The sequence below is a fragment of the Cygnus olor genome, chromosome 4, assembly GCF_009769625.2.
Source record: "Cygnus olor isolate bCygOlo1 chromosome 4, bCygOlo1.pri.v2, whole genome shotgun sequence".
In the NCBI taxonomy this organism is placed as follows: Eukaryota; Metazoa; Chordata; class Aves; order Anseriformes; family Anatidae; genus Cygnus; species Cygnus olor.
The window spans coordinates 53527626-53547111 of NC_049172.1; the positions used below are offsets into that span (position 1 = coordinate 53527626).

Sequence of the window (19486 nt, forward strand, 5' to 3'; positions counted from 1 at the left end):
TAATCTACGTTAAAGTAGCTATAGTTTGTAAAGGAAGGGACTAAAGTGGTGTGACTAATGAATGAATGTTAGCATGTTTTTAATGGCTATTGTTCAGGTAACTTTTTTATATTTAATGAAAGTAAGGTTTTGATTATTCTTTTCCTAAGCAAGTATTAGTAATGAAAGAAATGGTTTTTTGGAAGAAGTATGTTTTGAAAAGGGCACCAAGAATTGAAGTATGCACATTAAAGCAGAAATCGATTTCTGCTTAGGGAAGTCAAAGACAAGGTTGCAGAGGTTATGTGGGAGGAAGAGAAAAGGGCAGATTAGGGGAGGCTGAAAGGAAAATGAGCAATAAATTCAAGATCCCAAGTTTGTAGAGAAATTTATTTTATTTTTTAAACCAGTGGTGATGAGTGAGAAATGCTTGGGTGGAGAAGTAAGGATTTGAAATATCTGGAAAACATCTCTGATGGGTTTGGCAGTTCACTAATGAGGCTTTATTTTCAATATGTTACAAAGAGAGCAGTATAATATCAAGGAGGGTGTGGAGAGGAAGTTCACATAATTGAGGTGAGACTTTTCTGAAATGTGAATGAACAACGTGGAGGTTATGGAGGTTCATCACACCAAGTGTGGTAATGGCAACGGTGTGGTAGAAAAAGTTACGCAGAAGTACAGACGAAAGAAATGTCTGTTTGCTAACGTAGCTCAGAAAAGAAAGCTGACAAGTTTGAAGATTTTGTTGGTGTGACTTGGATGCCTTTGAGAATGTTATTTCACACATTGATACTCACAAAAGAAGTAGGCAACTCTGATCAAAGAAACCAAGATGAGATAAACCCACAAAATACATAAATATATTCATTTTTTCGTTGTTCTCTCTACCATATGCTATCTGAACTTTCCTATACTTAATATAGTTTTGCTTCAGGATAACAGTTTGTTCTCTTATCCTGCCTTGAATCTCTGCACGCTTAATTTCTTATTTGATGTTACTTCTGTTTAAAAGAATGTGCTATGTTTCATTAGTTTTAAATTAAAAGACAGTAATCTGTGACTTATTTGTGTGTATATATTAAACTAAGAAGTTTAATCAAGAGATTTCTTTTCTGCTCCAGGACTATAGATTTTGGAGAAGTTAAGATTTTAGTTCAGCTAAATTATGTAGAAAAAATATGTTCTTAAGTAGATTGGAATATAGCTGAATACTCCTGGATAAATGTTTGTTTTTCCATGCTCAAATGATTCTTTTTTTTTTTTTTTTGGGGGGGGGGGGGAGAGGTCCTGAAGAACAAAGCATAAATGAATGTATTTGAAAATACCTATATCAGTTTTTCAAAATGCAGTTATTGAATTTAATAATCTAGTAAGAGCAGGTAATAGCTATTTATGTTGATGGTAAGGCTCATAAACAGCTATAATTTTGTTTTTCTGATGATTCATTTGCCATGGGTAAATATACCTTTTGTTTTAATGTGTATCTCTGTAGGTTCTGTCCTTTACACATCCTACCTCGTTTCACTCTGCGGAGACCTATGAGTCTCTGCTGCAGTGCCTCAGGATGGAAGATGATAAGGTAGCTGAGGCAGCCATACAGATTTTCAGAAACACGGGTCACAAAATAGAAACAGACCTGCCACAGATAAGATCGTGAGTGTTATTTCCTACATACTACCTTTCATACCTAGACTTTTGGCTCTTGGTATTTTGTTCAATATATTGCCCCTAATGTTACTTTATAGCCATAAATATGAGCAGCAGCTTTTCCATCATTTTGTATTCCTTCGACGCATTTCTGTCTCTTAAATCTTTAGATTGTGTTCTCTCAATTTTTGTGTATTTATTGAAGATGTTACATGCTTCTTGAAAGTCCTCTTGTAATAGATGCATTAAAGCCAGGGTGTAGTATGTTTTCCAGGTTACAAAACAAGCAAAAACAAAAACATGGTGAAAATGTAATTTCTTGGCATGATTTCTACTCATATCTTTCCTTCACACAATATTTTCTATCTGTAAGGAATGAAAATATAATCTCTGATGCTTAATAGCTCTGTTTGTTATGAAACAAAATGGGAAATAAGTTCCAAAAGCAAGCATGAATTTCTAACGAAGATTAATTGGCTGTCTGTAAGTCATCACACAGTACGTGCTTTAACAGCTGATTATCTACTAGGTATTCGCAGACTTCAGAATTTTGTGGGTGACATCAAAAACCTTAAAATTCGCCTTTTAGTAACTAATTATTTATAATATTTGTACTAGTTATAATAGTTACTAAGTAATTAGTTGCTACCTAATTATAAAGTAGAGTTTCCAAGTTCTCATATATTGAAATAACATCTCGGGTACTACCATGCAACAGTGCATACCAACAGAACTGCAGTAACCTCAGTGATTCTTACGGCTTTGAGTGGTTGTGGAACAGGTGGTATTTATAGCCAGGGATTTGGCTTTTTAGACCATGGGACTCTTTGAGAAACCTGGTCTAGATTGGAAACCTGATTTAGATTGGACACTAGGAAGAATTTCTTCATGGAGATGGTAATCAAGCACTGGGACAGTTTCCCCAGGGAAGTGGTGAGGTCCCCATCTCTGGAGGTATTTAAGAGGTGTGTGGACATGGCACTGAGGGGCATGGCTTAGTGAGGGGACTTGATAGGTCAAGTGGATGGTTGGACTTGATGATCTTGAAGGTCTTTTCCAACCTTGATGATTCCGTGATTCTATGAATCAAATTCTGGGCAAAAGAAATACGTTACAAGTTCACATACAAGACACCTTTACAAACATTTGTAGGTGAAGAGAAGGAAAAGCCAAGCAACCCATTTGTCAGTATAGTTCCCAGAAGCTACTAAAGTTTAACTAGGACTGTGCATTGCTGGGGTACATCATCTTCTGTCAAAGGAGCTGATATCACTGACATTTCTTCTGGCTTCATATCTCAGCCAGATACTGCTGAAGTATAGTCAGGGATGAGTTTCAAATAACTTACAAGTGTAACTGCCGTTAAACACATTGAGTTCTACCTTTTGCAGATTTACCTCATTTGGGATATGATGAGGTATGGTTTGTGAATGATGCATCAACCCTTGGCAAAGGCCCTTTAATCTAGATATAGTTAGACTTTTAAAACTGTAGGTTAAGCATTGATGCTTATTTTAACTGTAAGTTTCACTTAATTCTGTGGTGTTTTGTTCCTTATTTAATCCAACCTGTAGAATTTCAGCAGGTTTGAGAAGAGACTTCCTTATACTTCAGGATGCTGTTAACATTTTTCAAGGGGTCTTTGATGATTTGTTAGTTTTCAGGCTCTGTGCTTTTTTGAAGAAAAAAGTTCAAGAATTCTTTCAACCCTGAAAGCTTTTCTTCCATCTGTTTTGCTACTTCTGATTATGTAGAATGTGTTAGTGAAGCTTGAGTGCTAAATAATCCATGTACTGAATGCTGTATTGTTACTGAGCTTTTCCATAAAGTAGGATTTTTTTTAATGTTTGTCGGATGTTCTGTAAACAATTTTGTTTTCTCATCTCAGTGACTGAGTTACATGGTAAACCTCATGAGTTAGTGTCTCAGGCAGCGTTATCTCAGGCAACGGGCCTGCCTTCCCGCACATGCCTCCCACCACGGAGTGGTCCCTCCAGTGGCTTTTGCCCTCCTCTTTCCTTCAGTGACCTCTGATCAGCAGACGGATTTTAGGGGACTCAAATGTAGAAACACAAAACAAAGCAGTTATTCACCTGAGTATACATTGCAATTGAAGACCGAAGTTAAAGCACTAAACCCACTATAGTTTAACAGCTATTCCTAGCTAATCTTATTTTGATTGTTTTTTTTTTTTTTCATGCTTGATTTTCCCTGTGGGCTTTTTTTCTGCTTAACAGTGTACAGTCAGATGTTCAACAAATAATACTAAATAAATTCCATTTTACTTTTCAATTTGTGATTACGATCTTTTCTAACAGACTTCAAAGGGGCACATGATTTGTAAGACTGTATTCTATGAGGATATATCTGTATAGGTGTAAAGTGTTATGTTTTGTAGATTGCAAATTCTATTTTGAAGTACTTTATTTAATGTTCACAGAACATTAATTCCGATTTTGCATCAGAAAGCAAAAAGAGGCACTCCTCATCAGGCAAAACAAGCTGTTCACTGTATACATGCCATATTTTCAAATAAAGAAGTGCAACTTGCACAGATCTTTGAGGTATGTCTTTTTTGTTCTTAAGATTTGTTTCTGTTCTTAATTGAGACTATTCTTTAATTCATACATCTAATTAACAGATAATTTATAAGGTCAGCAAGCCTTACAGGTACATGGTAGTTGAGATAAGTCATTAATTTCACAATAACAAATTACTAATGTTTCTATTTCTTGCAGTCCTGATTTTGTAGTATTCTGATACATAAGATACTCCTTTTTGTCTATATGGGAGAAGTAGGGGGAAAATAAACTAAATATGCCAGAATGATCCACACTAACTCCCATGAGAGCACCTGTAGCAGATACTAAATGAGTAATAACACCGTCTACTTCCAAACTGTATTGAGTTACCATGCTCTAAGGTCTGTGCTCATACAGCACATTCTCACTAAGAAAGTTAATGCAGAGTGACTATACTCTGACACTGACTAGGCTCAGACAATAACTTACTGCTCACTACTTAGACAAATTGTAAAGCAAAACGCATTATACAGAACAGAGAAGTTATTACTTTTCACTGTAAGCTCTTAAATAATATTCATCTGCACTTGTAAAATATAGATTCTCCACCTTGGCTGTCTTTGAACATAATTCAGAAGTGTGAAAATCTTTGAATTACAGAGTTTGGTCTCTCTGCTTAGACTTACATGAGAGTGCAAATTCATGTTCCCTTCGCTACTATCAGGATACAATGCAAAGGTACTGAGTGACACAGCAGCATGGAATTACCCTTGTAACTGTTGTCTGGAAGGGAAATACTGACCACCAATAGTAGTATCGCTTGTTGCTTCCAAGGTGTTTTTTTTTTTTTTTTTTTTAACGTCCTATTATTTTCTGGCATTTGTAGTTAAAAATTCAGCTTTTCACAAGTCATGAATAGAATAGAGCTGAGGGTTTTTCCCAGGTCTCCCAAGACTTAATGTTTTCACTGTTAAAACAGGGAAGATCATAACATTGTTTTGCCTATATCTCATGTGAGATTTTTGGTTATTCTGTTAGTTGGGAAATTGCGTTCTTTCTCCATTTTGTTTGGCTAGTATTATTAATTCTTAGGGAGAAAACATAAAATCATCAGCAGTCCAGTAGTAAAATAAGTGATTTTGGGGCATGGTAATTTACGTATCTGTAGCTCATTTTGAGTTGTATTTTTTTTTCTTCCTTAGCCTCTTAGTAGAAGTTTGAATGCTGATGTACCAGAACAACTTATAACTCCATTAGTCTCACTGGGTCATATTTCTATGTTGGCCCCAGACCAGTTTGCTTCTCCAATGAAATCTGTTGTTGCAAATTTCATTGTGAAAGATCTCCTAATGAATGACAGGGTAAGATTTATTTATTTATTTTTTAATAAGTCCTTGCTGTTCTGTTTGCTTGTTATTAACTCTCTGGGGAATAGAGCTGTTTTTTTGTAAATTGGGTCAATAAAGGAACGTTCTATAAATGGCTAGTACAGTGATACTGCATTATAAAAATAAATCTTTCGTGTGAAGGAAAGCTTAGTCCATGACTCTTCTTCATTTCTATCCCTACGTTTTCTGTATGGGTTGAACCAGTTCTTAAACTTACATGAGTATCTGTAGTCAACAGGTGAGAAAAATGGAAAATTGTGGTCTCCAGATGAAGAGGTTTCTCCAGAAGTATTAGCAAAGGTGAATGATCAGCTCTCAATAGTAATGTATATATTTGAGATTAAAAACTTACTTTTTTGAAGTTAAGCAATGGAAAGTATAAGAGTAAATCCCTGTGAGTACTTTGGTATTAGTCTTTTTAGAATATGCACTATTAGAGTTTTTTTGGATCGTACACACAGTTACAGAACTGGTGGAAACCATGTGTTTTGGTGTCTTCACTTACTGACACTGCGTATATTGAGAAAATTAAGACAGTCAAAAGTGTCAGTTTTTCTTATAATAAAAGTAATTTGACTTTACCAACTAAAGAGATTTGAAATAAATTGATTAATTTTCTTCATTCAACTTCACAGGTTATTTACTGTCAAGCTAAGTGTGGCCATTTCTAGAAATACTTATCTAGTTGGTCTTATTTCTAATCATGTGGCAAGTATCATAGACGCACTTGTGAGATGATACTGAACAATAGTTGATACTTCCTTCTTCATTCTGTAAATATTTACTGCTTCATTTTGTTCCTTTAAAAATATATCAACTCTAATAAGTCTTTGGATATTTCAATTTGACAACAGTAGGTTTTACTGCCTATCAAGTTTAGAAAGTAATTGTGTTTTTTTTCTTTTTTTTTTCCATTTTTGATAGGTGCAAGCAATTAAGCTTTTGGTACGCTGGCTGTTGGGTATGAAAAACAACCAATCAAAATCTGCAAATTCCACACTCCGGTTATTATCAGCTATGCTTGTCAGTGAAGGAGACTTGACAGAACAGAAACGAATCAGGTCAGATTTTGTTACTTTCAAGCTTCTATCAATTTTGTTGTAGAATTTCAGTGAATACTAATTCCTTTAGAGCTTTTTTAGAATTTTAAGGTGAAGACCATGTTGGATAATTGGGATGATAGAAAATGGATCTGACTGGAGTTTAAAATTAAAGAGTGGACTGGCACATAGGAAAAGATACTTGATACTCCCTCTTTCTTGCAATTTACTGATAATCTATCTGAGAACATTGTAGATATCTTGCTAGTAAAGGACCTTCCAGAGACAAAAAGACCTTTAGCAGTTTCTTTGAAAACAATTGGGTGATCAGATTTAACGCATTTTAGCAGCTAGGGCAATTTTGGGTGGAGCTTCTTCATTCCAACAGTGAGGTTACTTTACACTTCATCTCCATTGAGAGGGTGGGGGAAAGAAAATCTGTGACAAATGCTTTGCTTTGATTTACATAGTGGTATGCAGACAAGAAACTTGACTCTTCTCATTTCACTGTTTCACTGGAATTAAGTTTCTAGGAGGAAAGCAAAGCACCTTATCTTCACAAGTTTGGTTGGGTTAATTTAACTCGATCTGAACCTATAGAACTGTGATCTGATCTGACAGAGAAAAATCTTAATTGCTCATTGAATGATCTTGTAAAAAGAAGAAATCATGATATGCAATTAATTTAAGGATAGTTGTGGTTTTCTTTTTTTTCTCCCTTGTGTTTGTGTAGTAAATCCGATATGTCTCGACTACGATTAGCTGCTGGCAGTGCAATAATGAAGCTTGCACAGGAACCCTGTTACCATGAAATAATTACCCCAGAACAGTTCCAACTCTGTGCGCTTGTCATTAATGTAAGTAACTGCATTTAAATTGAAGTGACTCTTAATTAAATGAGTACAGAGTCCTAACGTCTGAGCTTTTGTTGCTGCTAAATTTAGTATTTTTTTATTCCTCACTGCAGCTTTCAAGAGTTCTTGAAACTTCAAATATTTACTATGATGCATCTGTTGATATTTTAAAAATATTTCTCCTTATAATTCCAGCTTGATGGATTTTGCTTTTTTTTTTTTTTAACAAGATTTTTATGGTTGCACTCTTATGTTTTATGTTGTTATAGGATGAGTGCTACCAAGTGAGGCAGATATTTGCCCAGAAACTGCATAAGGCACTTGTGAAATTACTGCTCCCCTTGGAATATATGGCAATCTTTGCTTTGTGTGCCAAAGACCCTGTGAAAGAGAGAAGAGCACATGCCAGACAGTGCTTGCTCAAAAACATCAGTATACGAAGAGAATATATTAAGCAGAATCCTATGGCTAACGGTTAGTATTTCAGTAAAATCGTTAAGAATACAATAGTTGAATACTAAACTAGAAGGAGTAATCATTAAATTTAAGCAAATTGTTTTTGTAAAGAAATGCTAAGCTTAATTTGTTTTCTTATTTTTATATTAAATACATTCAAATTTAAGTGTACTTAGTTTAACATTAGCATTAACCGTAAAATACTTTTCTATACATTTCTGAGAATTATGTGTGTAAAATACAGTGCTGTTATTATGATAGCTGTTTTACTTGAAAAATAAAATTTTGTTTTCTGATGTTTTTATGACCTCTTCCTGAAGTGAGGGCAAATAGTTTTGTAGTAGTAAAACTCATTTGTTTATTTTTAATGATTTATTGGAAGTAAAATTCTCAGCAAAAATAATGCAAGTGTAAGTTTTACATTCTTTTTTTGAAAAAGTAATCCTCTGAAACAGCGTGTCTTGTGATGCATGTGTGTATGTATGTTTTTTGTTTCTTACTGTAGAAAAGTTGCTATCATTGTTGCCTGAATATGTGGTACCATATATGATTCACTTACTGGCACATGATCCAGATTTCACAAAACCTCAGGATGTTGATCAGCTTCGTGATGTTAAAGAGTAAGTGTCAAATGACTCTAGAATTGTTGTTGCTGAGAATTTTTCTGTGCTTGGAAAAAAATATTAGGGAAAAAACAAGGAACTCCTTGTATTATCAACAGCATTTTGCAAAACTTATCTTGGAAAGGGAGGAAAGCATCAGAAACTGCTTAGCAGTATATTCTGAAAGTCCAAATGGTAACCTCTACGTCACACCTCAGTATACCAGTTTAGTGAATTGTGTGGGCTTCTTTTAAAGTGAAATACTGATTTTAGATTCTTGTATTTGTGCCTAGGAATATCTGTAGAATTTCCCAACAGTAATACTAAGTAATGTCAGCCCAAACGTGTGTGTGTTTGTTGTGTGTGTATTTATTATGTATAAATATATATATATATATATATACACACACACACACACACATATATATACACACTTATAAAATACAGTTTCCCTAAAACTAGAAAATGTAATGCCAGTGATGCTTGAAGTCCTGCTTCACTGGAAATTCATTATTTTGCTCTGTGCAAACCTACCAGAATTCATACTAAACTTGCTGCTAACTTGCGATGTCCACTGTACATCTGCAGTACAGCATTAGTAAGTAATGTTGAACATATTCAGCACAGATTATTTTACACCAGCATTCCATACAGAAGTTTGTTCTGTGCTTTCTGTACTGTTTCCAGACCTTCTTGTATGCCTCAGACAATCTCTGAGACCTAAAGAATGATTTTTTTCTTTTGTAGTGTTTTCTAATGAATTTTTAGAAATTGTTAAATTTACATTTCTAATTGTCGAGGCACACCTCTCCCCCCCAGCCTGTTTGTTTTTGATGTTCTGATTTTCTCTTGTGTTCCTTTTAGGTGGAACTGTAAGCGATGTTGTTTTGGTACTACAGCAGCATGTATAACAACATACTACAATATTAGAAAAGCAATACATTAGCGATTAGCAATACATGTCATTAGAAAAGCAATACATTCTTGGCACAAATCGACCATCCAGTTCACATCTTAATTCATTTTGCACGTTCACCGGTGAGAGGCCAAGTCTGATTCTTTCTTTAAATGAAAAACTTGATTCGTTCTGATTTCTGAGTTACTTGACTCCCACCTGGTCAGAACCTGAAGCCAGGGAAGATTTCTTACCTAATCATCAAGTCTACATCTTGTCCCGGGACTCCCTGTTCCTGGCAACATCTGAAAGCACTCCAATGCGTACTTTACTGTTCTATCCAGAATGTGAGGAACAAGTTCTGATTTGCAGTTGTTGAGTTAATACTTTCTCTGAGAAGTGCTTTCTAGTGCACAGAACTTTTTTGGATACCCCTTGTATAGCTCTCCTTTGTTGTCAGATTTCCTCCCTCATGCTTGTCACAGGCTGGCTGAACTAGCCAGAGAGGACTGCTCCAAACAAAGAAATACTCTGTACAGGAATTTTGGCAGGAATACTTCTCTGAAGAGTCTCCTGAGATAAATGCAAAACATTTTTCTCATACAATGTGATACAGAATTTCAAGAATTCTGAGAGTCAGAGTGTTCACTTTAAAGTGTTGACATAGATGCTTGCAAACTTGTAGAAACAGACTGGCAGTGTGTTTTGCAGTTGTCTCCTCAGTTCATCTTGGGCTTTATATGGCCTAAATACAGTCACATAAAGTAAAAATATACTTAGCGAATTCCTTAGTCATAATCTGTGATACTTATTGAGTCTTTCAAGCTTGTCCTATGGAATTGTTGGTGGGTTTTATTTTTTTGTTGTTTCTTTGAGACAATGTCTTTTCCTTCTGAATTTGTATTCCAAAAACAATGAAATGCATACAAAGAGTGAACGTTATTTGTGTGACTGTTCTTTTGGGTGCATACTTTTCTACATTAAATCCTACTTGTTTTGGAAAGGTCTTGTTCAGGTTTGATTTATTTATCTATTGACTTACTGTGGAAATCAAGCTATTTAAATTAATGTGTGCTGGCATTGTCAGAGTAAAATTTGTCCTCAGTAGCAATCTTTGGACAGAACAGGGTTTTTGAAGAGCTGGTTGGTGTGGCATGGTAACAGTCCTGTGTTTGTCCCATTTAACTTCTTGAGCATAGTGAATAGACGGATGTAAAGGTACCTAATACATTTATTTACTTATCCTTTGTAGCTCTTGGATGCAAGTCAGAAAGTAGTTATCTGATGTTCAATTGAAATTTTTTTTTTTGATAAAGTAGATATATTAGATATATTATATATATCTATATATATTAGTAGTATATATATATAGTAGATATATTAGATATATTATATATAGATAGTTTTGATAAAGTACAACCCTCTGAGTTTTTGAGAGAAGTATTCTTTCATCTTGTACATTACACTCTTTAATTTCTATCAGTAAAGAAGATTGGACCTTTTGTGGACAGGGAATTCTAATGTTTGGTCATCTAGCTTTTCTATTTTTTTTTAAGCCTCTTTTTTTGAAGGTACTTTCTTTTACAGGGAATTAAGCTAGCTGCTGGCAAAGTTTGCGCTTCTCAGACCCCACCCATATGTCTTTCCCAGCTAAGTAGTATTTTACCACATTATGACTGTTGTTGACCACCTAGCCACTTGCAGGTCTGAAGCTTGATAGCAAACCATAACTTGGACCACATGTGTTTTATATCATAGATGAAAAATTCTTAAAACAAGTATTTAGTCAAAATATAATGGCTTCTCCCTATAAATAAACTAGATTTAAAGAAAGAAAGCTGGAAAAGTTAATCCTATCTATAAGGGTTCTTTCTCCTCCCATACTGAGCATCAGCAAGATCTGACCTGTTCACTTTGGATCCTCTAGTATGTGAGTTCCAGTATTCCCATGCAGTGGGTAACAGTCTAGCAGCAGGATAGTTTGTTTAAACCTGTTCTGAGCATGGTCACGGCACATTGCTGACGGTATCATAGACATAGCCCGAGGTAGTGATTACAGAGTTTCATGAACAAGTTGGTAGCACTAGAATTCTTGTTTCTATTCATATTTGGAAGAGAAAAATGTTGATTGGTTGGGCAGTATTTACAGATAAAATAGAGAAGCACACTAACGTGGCAGGCTTATTCTCAAGAGTACGATTGAAACCCTTAGTATTAAAGGTCTAGACTCTATTTATGTCTTTGGATGTTATGTGTTTATGATATCTTCAAACTGACTGTGGTTGCTTAAGAAAAATCTAGTACAGCTGGCAAAAATAAATAATAAGACATTACTGTAAGTGGGAGCTACAGTATAAAAGCTGGAATGTAATTGCTTGTGGTTTTATGGCTTTTTAGGTGCCTGTGGTTCATGCTTGAAGTTTTAATGACAAAGAATGAGAACAATAGCCATGCCTTCATGAAAAAAATGGCAGAAAACATCAAGCTTACCCGAGATGCTCAGTCTCCTGATGAGCCAAAGGCCAATGAAGTAAGAAATGCAATTCAGATAAGTGTTGGGTGACGGGCTAAGGGTTTCACAAGCAGTTGCTGAACAGGATTTGCAGGAAGTTTGAAAGCACTAGCTCAGACGTTTTTATTGTCTTTTAGAGTGTGTGTTAATTGCGAGCATTGTCTGTATGTCACCAACCTCATTCTTTCAGAACCATGTTGACCTTAGCTAGCACACTGTGCCCAGTGAAGTTAATAAACAAAATTTGTTAAATGTTCCTGTTACTGCCCAAGTGCTTGTTTTAAGTCCAAATGTCTAATTTCCCGACATAAGTGTCTTCTGTTGTTGGGGAAATGCTGTAGTATATTGCTACTGTTAAAACTATTAGTTTCCAGGAGAGATGAAAAACCATTTGTGATGATTTGATTAAGAGCTTTTATTGTACAGCTTAGGCATGTATAGTTTTATTAGTTTTTATTAAATAGAGAAGCCCACACTTTCATATTATACTATGAAGAGCCAACAATATGGTTAATGGTGTATGATTACAAAATGTGTCCTCAGTGGTGGTAATTTTCACACGCAGATTAAAACTTCTTAAAGAACTACATTCTCTGTACACCTGTAGAAACAGTAATTCCTAAAGCATACTTTTATTTTCTTTGTTTTTTTTCCTTCAGAAACTTTATACAGTATGTGATGTAGCATTGTGTGTAATCAACAGCAAAAGTGCTTTATGCAATGCAGATTCACCAAAGGACCCTGTATTGCCAACCAAATTTTTTACGCAACCTGAAAAGGTAAATTTGTTACTTTAATTTCCACAGTAATAGGGGGAAATAGTTTGATTTTATAATTGAGAGCAGGTTATCTCCATAACATAAAATCATGAGTGGGAAAGTGTATACTTTTTATCATCAATAATATTTTTTTTAAACACTGGCTGTATCATAAGCTATGTCTCATTAACATAACAAGGTGAGAGCTAATTAGAATATCATCACGTTAATAGGTATGGCTAGATCATTTCATTAAAGTATTTTAAAAGTACATCTGAATGAATGGGAATATATGTATATTCTGTCTGTATATCTGAATTAGAATGCAAAGCAGACAAAAAAAGAAAAAGGGAAAATTTTTGATGTTATCCGTGGTATGTTTGTAGTTGTCAATAACTGTGGCTATTTTGCTTGCTGCACAAGTCAGTCCTCTTATTGCTCAGCAGTAGTCATAGTGAGTAGAGCTGTACTGTCAGCAATAGCATTATTGTTATTTAAGAGACATACTTTTAAAAAGTGTAAGTGGAACACAAGTAATTATCCAGACTAGTTTTGATCATACTGAAGAATACATTTCATACTTTTCACTATCACAGACTGTTAACTGCCTTTCCAGAGTCTGTTTAAGCGAACTATAGTTTATTTAATTTTGAAATGGCAGGTGCCATGGTGACAGGGAGCAGGTGTCTGCTACCTGCAGTGATTTGGATTTGGTCTCTCTAAATTATAGCCAGAGTGACAAAGATGACAATTTGTTTAGAGAAAACAGCAACTCTTTTCCTCTCTTTGGACAATAGGGTGGTCGTTTTTTTTCAATTCAAACAATTTATGTCACTTAAGAAAAAAAAAAATTAATCCCAACTTCCAAGTATGGCATACTGTCATTCAATAATGCTCACTACAGATCTCCAAAGTACTAGTTTGACCTATCTTTATTAGATTGATTCATTTATCAGTAGAAGGTTGCATAATACAAAAGATCTCTAGCACATCATATCATCGCATTTGAGAAATCAATCATGAATATATAAAAACAACAGCAAGACTGAGAGATCAAACAAACTGATTTTTATTTATTTATTTTTTTACACAGGATTTCTGCAATGACAGGAATTACATTTCAGAAGAGACAAGGGTTCTTCTTTTGACAGGAAAGGTAGCATATTTTGACAAGTTACAATTAATTTGAATATTACTTGTGATTTTTAAATGTTCTCTTTAGTTTTATTATAAATCATGAAGTGGACTGCAATAGTTTAAAAATTGTATAAACACTTTGTGTACAATGATTTAACATTCTTTTATTTGATGGAATAATTAATGCCTGTAACTCCACATATTACTTGTTGAGGACAAAATGTCAAGATTGTTACCTTTGTGTAGCCCACCACCTTGTACTGAGACAGAGGTTCTTGATTAACTACAGTTTTGCACATAATTACAGTTTTTTTATTCAGATAAGTATGGCATAAAGTTATAATTCAGACACTTAACCATGACATTGCTAGCATTGGAGGTATTAAATATATAGTCTTAATACTTGTAATATAGCTGTTTAACTATACATGTCTACATCGTTTTGAACAGCTGACTATTTCAGACATGATTTGACTGGTAGCTTCACAGGGGAGAGAAAATACCATGTCTTGCTAGTGGGGAAAAATCACCATAAGCAACAGTCTATTCCATTTTTTCCATCAGCCATCCTTTCTTGGGATTTGAAAACTGTCTTTCTAAGGTTCCATTTAAAGTATGTTGGAATGTTTTTTAATGTAGCTCACAAAACCAGCAGATTTTTTTTCTTAAGCTTAGTGGAACGATGCTGGCTTTTTTTCTGTTAAAAAAAATAATCCCAAGAACAGTATAAATCATATTTCTAATGTAAATTCAATGTGCACTTACTAATTTTCATATTCTGTGTTAAGTGAACAATTACTGTATTAGTTTCTAACGTTTTCAGTAAGAGCAGAACTTACTTATGATAATTGTTCATTTTAAGGGTGGAGGCAGATGATCACTCTGTGAATAGCCATATCATTTAAAATTGCTGCTCCTCACACTGTTTTTCATTCTGTACAAAAACTTCTGCTATCAGAGCAGTTCATGTGGGTGAGGTTTGCTAAGCTGGCAGAATCCTGCATCTCCTTGCTTCACATTCACACTTTGACACCAGCCTGCATGCTATTCAGTGAGCTGGTTGAGCTTGTTACGCTGGCAGGAAAATAGGGGCGGGGGGCATGTAAATGGTTGTGTGCTCATTTAGCAAGTGTTGGCATTATGTTATAAAGAGAGGAGGCAGGCAGAAGACTATCTTCTCCGTCAGCAGCCAGTACCAGGCTTGTGGTTATATGTCTACTACTGTAATTGTTTCACCTTTGGCAACATTCAAATATGGTAAAAGAAGCATTTCTGGTTGGTTGTATAGCTTAAAGCATTTTGTTTTTCAAGGCATTCAGCAAATAAGGCTAAAATTGTCTTATCTTAAATTAGCAGGATTTTTTAGTTATGTTTTGTTCTTTTCACTCGCTTTGCAGAGTGACCAAAGCATCATGATTAGGCAGGCCTAGCCACTTTCTGCAGTACATTTCCCAGCTTTCGTAACTTTTAATGGGATGCTAGACATCTCTGCCTGTTGGTTTTGATATTTGTTTATGGACTTTATCACAAATTTATCTGCTCTTGTTTTGAACCTACTGATACTATGCTATCACAACCTCTTATAGCAGTATGTGCTGGAAATTCACAACCTGGTGGTTGCGAAGAAGTACTTTCTTTTCTCTCTTAAACATTTTCTCTCTCACGTGGGTTGCACCAAATACTTCCTACTTTATAAAAATACTGAGTAAATTGAGTAAATAAAACATGTGACAAGAATAATATGTTAAAGTAAAAGTATGGTATTAGCACTGGGATGATGCAGCTACTGAACATGTCTAAAGTAACAGGCTGTTTTTACAGAGATGTTGCTTTTTTGCTGGCCAGCATTATCCATTTTGCACTATCCAGCATTTGTGGTATCTCTTTCCTGCCTCCTCCCTCAGCTTCCACATATGGGAATTAATTTTTCTTGTGAGAATGTGTTAATAAACTAACTTATTCTCTGATGAAATGTAAAATTGCACAAAGAATGTGACGTGCCAGTCATGAAAACTTCCTTGACTTCTCTCGAGACAAAAAAAAAAAAAAAAACAAAAAAAAAACACAAACTTACTACTGCCTTCTCAGCCTGACCAAATCAGTCAACAGACACCAGCTGTAGCAAGATAAAAACATCATTATTGTATCAGAGAACCTCAGTATAGATGGTGTTTTAAGAAACAATACAAGTCAATAGCGTGTCTTGGCAGCCAAAAGGTCTGGCATTGCTACCTGGTCGAGGGAAGGGATTGTCCTGCTCTGCTCTGGTGCGGCCTCACCTTGAATAGTGTGTGCAGTTTTGGGTGCCACAATATAAGAAGGACATAAAACTATTACAGGGTGTCCAAAGGAGGGTTGCAAAGATGGTGAAGGGTCCAGAGGGGAAGATGTATGAGGAGCAGCTGAGGTCCCTTGGTTTGCCCATCCCAGAGCAGAGCAGGCTGAGGGGAGGCCTCATGGCGGCCTGCAGCTCCCTCACAAGGGGAGCGGAGGGGCAGGCGCTGAGCTCTGCTCTCTGGGGACAGCGACAGGTCCCGAGGGAACGGCCTGGAGCTGGGACAGGGGAGGGTCAGGCTGGGTGTCAGGGAAAGATTCTGCACCCAGAGGGTGGTCGGGCGCTGGGACAGGCTCCCCAGGGCAGTGGTCACAGCACCGAGCCTGCCAGAGTTCAAGAAGCATTTGGACAACACTCTCAGAAATAAGGTTTAATTTTTAAGTAGTCCTGTGTGAAATCATGAGTTGGACTCAGTGGGCCTTGTGGATCCCTTCCAGTGCCAGATATTCTCTGATTCTGTACACCTACTTTCTATATAATAAAAATGTATACATTTTCTGCTGTTGCAATTAAGTTAATTCTGTATTATGTTCTGGAAAGCTTTTTCCCAAAGGTGTTTTGCTTTGCAAATATAGGATGTTGCTCCATTGTTTCAGTCACCTAGTATTATCTAACCTTCTGCCTTTAGCTGAGTCTTTTCTAACCACTACCCCTTCAAAGCAGGAGGGAGAGCAAAGCAATTGAACTGCTGTTAAATGATGAGAAACAAACGTATGGTAGACTGCTAGTTAAGTAAAGATGAGATCTGTAGCTCTAAACTGATGGCATCATGACCGATACTGTTAATCCAGAAAAAGTATTCTAAAATATTCAAGGAGATACTTTAAAAATGAAATAAGTATCTGAAGTTCTGGCTTTTAAAATTAAACCATTTTCTTTTAGCCAAAACCAACTGGTGTATTAGGTACAGTAAACAAACCGTTATCTGCAACTGGAAGGAGACCGTATATTAGAACTACAGGATCAGAGACTGGAAGCAATATCAGCGTAAACTCTGAACTGAGCTCTTCTGCAGGAAACAGATCAAGGTACAGGACTTTGAAAGTTCTTTCATCATCTCTTTATTTCATGTTCTCCAGTGTACTTGCATGCTTTAGTACAGGAGTTGATTTGGTTTGCATGCCTGTCTTTGAACAATGAGGATATCTTGCTTTGTCCAGTGTTTATAAGCATCAGTAGTTGCCTATAGATAAAATAGCTATATTTGTTTTTTGTTTGTGTTCAATAGATGAAAATTAGCTAAAGTGTATAAGGCGTGTCCTGCCTGTAATCACATATAATATAGCAGAAGGGACGCTTTTGCAGCTCACATATTTGTGATGTATAAATTGGGATCAATCCTGACTGGTAATAAGTATTTTTTGATGTAGTTGAAATATTCAACTTAATTAAGAATAATAGAAAAGAGCATGCTTAAGAGGACTAGGAGCTCAGTGAAAAGATGTAATATATAATTGTAATAGCCTGTCTTTCTTCCAGTAATAGTTATTTTAATGTGGATCCAGTGCTTTTAAATTTGTCAGAAATCTGGAGAAACAGATTACACTTTCAAATTTTAAGATCAAGTTTAATTTGTTAGGAAATGATAACTGGATAAGATATGAGATAAAGGGTTAAAGAAAGCAGAGAAAGTTAACTCTAGCTGCTACATTTCATAAAGCCAAGGGAAAGTATAACTCAGTTCTGAATGTGTTCTGTATGTGTGTGTGATATATGCTGCAGTGATCTTGATTTTTTTAAACTATTTTGTTTTTAAAACTCTTGTACGTTTGTGTAAATTAGTCTGAGCATTGCTGGTCTGTATTTTTCCTCCCTATCCTTTCCAGTATTAGCTTTTTCTATCTGAAACAAGAACACAGTCTTGTTTACAGCACTGTTCTTATGTTTGTGAAAATAATTATATGGCGCTGTGTGTGTGTGATAAGGGACTTGGCTCAGTAACTAGGCAATCCCTTCCAGCCCTTTCAGTCTGGGTGTGAGCATGGAGTGAGGCAAATTCAACTGTATTTTTTTAATTTAGCCTGACTGTGTTGATATTTAAAAAAAAAAAAAAAAAAAAAAAAAAGTTGCAAACATTTTTCTTTCTTTGTTGTGTGTATTTTGGTTTTATTTTGTCTTCAATTATGCTACAAGGGAGCAAAGTTCAGATATATCAGAAACTGGGGTCAGTGAAAATGATGAAAATCCTGTGAGAATTATTTCAGTCACACCAGCAAAGACAGAACCTGTGAAAAACAAGGTATGTTTGGGGATTTTATAGACTGTATCTCTATAATTAGCTTGGCATTGGAGGTTTATTCAATATACATCACTGTGGATATTCTCTGAGGAATTGTTAATGTCAGATTTCATTTCATGTAATTGTTTCATTTTCTGAGCACGACGAAAGACCCTTTATTTTCAAAACTACTTTCAAAAATTTAATCCAGAGAAATTAATAAAGCTCTTGCTCAAAAATAACACAGGAAAAATCAGAAAGTACTTCCTTCTTTTTTTTATAAAATACCAAAAGATTCCCACCTTCATGCTGTTTTTCCTATAACCAAAGATACTGCCCAGAAAATTTCAAGTGGTCCTCTAGCACGAACATGTAACTCTAAACATTATTTAAACTTTGAGGATTTTAATGCCTCCTTCCCCTTCTATTAAAGAGAGGTGACCATGCCTCAATCAAAATGTTTTTTTAACTTATAAAGCATGTAACTACATGAGGTTTAACAAAGGTAGATGTTAAGTCCTGCATCTGGGATAGATTAAAGCCAAGCAACAGTGCAACAGGCTGGGATCTGCCTTGCTGGGTCTGCTAAGGATCTGAGAAAGCATCACAGTGGCAAACCAGCAGAGCACGAGTCAGCAGCACATCGTGGCAGCCTGAGAGCAAACTGAGTCCTGGGCTGTGTTGGTATGGTCAGCAGATCAAGGGATGTGATTTTTCCACCATATCTGATGTTCTTTAGACCACACCTGGAACACCTTGACCTCCCCAGTTCAACACAGACACTGAAAAACTGGAGAGAGTCTTTCAAAAGGCCACCAGGATGTTAAAGGCTTGGAGAATTTGTTATATGAAGAAAGGTTCAAGGAACTGGGCTTTTTCAGCCTAGAAAGGAGAAGCCTCTTACCAGCCTTTCAATACCTAGAAGGTATTCACGGAGAAGATGGAGGTTTTCTTAACGCTGCATGGTGACAGGACAAAAGGCCACAGGCAGAAGTTGATTCAGGGGAAATTTCAACTGGATATAAGCAAAAAATGTATATGTTGTGAGGAAAACTAGACACTGGAATGCTCTTCAAGGTTTGTCATGACAAGGGTAGGATGGCAATAAGTAGGATAACCACCTACTTTCAACAGAAGGTT

General features: G+C 35.8%; 1 protein-coding gene across 5 annotated transcripts in view; it reads left to right on the top strand.

Moving 5' to 3' along the window:
• PDS5A (PDS5 cohesin associated factor A) overlaps positions 1 to 19486 on the top strand; it is a 79242-nt gene that overhangs the window by 54980 nt on the left and 4776 nt on the right. For all 5 annotated transcript variants that reach the window (XM_040555397.1, XM_040555401.1, XM_040555402.1 and 2 more), the window contains exons 19-31: positions 1475 to 1635; positions 4070 to 4193; positions 5354 to 5512; positions 5771 to 5839; positions 6464 to 6600; positions 7313 to 7436; positions 7703 to 7907; positions 8395 to 8509; positions 11784 to 11916; positions 12558 to 12677; positions 13750 to 13812; positions 17011 to 17156; positions 18262 to 18367. In XM_040555397.1, coding sequence (XP_040411331.1) covers positions 1475 to 1635; positions 4070 to 4193; positions 5354 to 5512; positions 5771 to 5839; positions 6464 to 6600; positions 7313 to 7436; positions 7703 to 7907; positions 8395 to 8509; positions 11784 to 11916; positions 12558 to 12677; positions 13750 to 13812; positions 17011 to 17156; positions 18262 to 18367 — 1662 coding nt within the window. The remainder of the gene's footprint in view (positions 1 to 1474; positions 1636 to 4069; positions 4194 to 5353; positions 5513 to 5770; positions 5840 to 6463; positions 6601 to 7312; positions 7437 to 7702; positions 7908 to 8394; positions 8510 to 11783; positions 11917 to 12557; positions 12678 to 13749; positions 13813 to 17010; positions 17157 to 18261; positions 18368 to 19486) is intronic.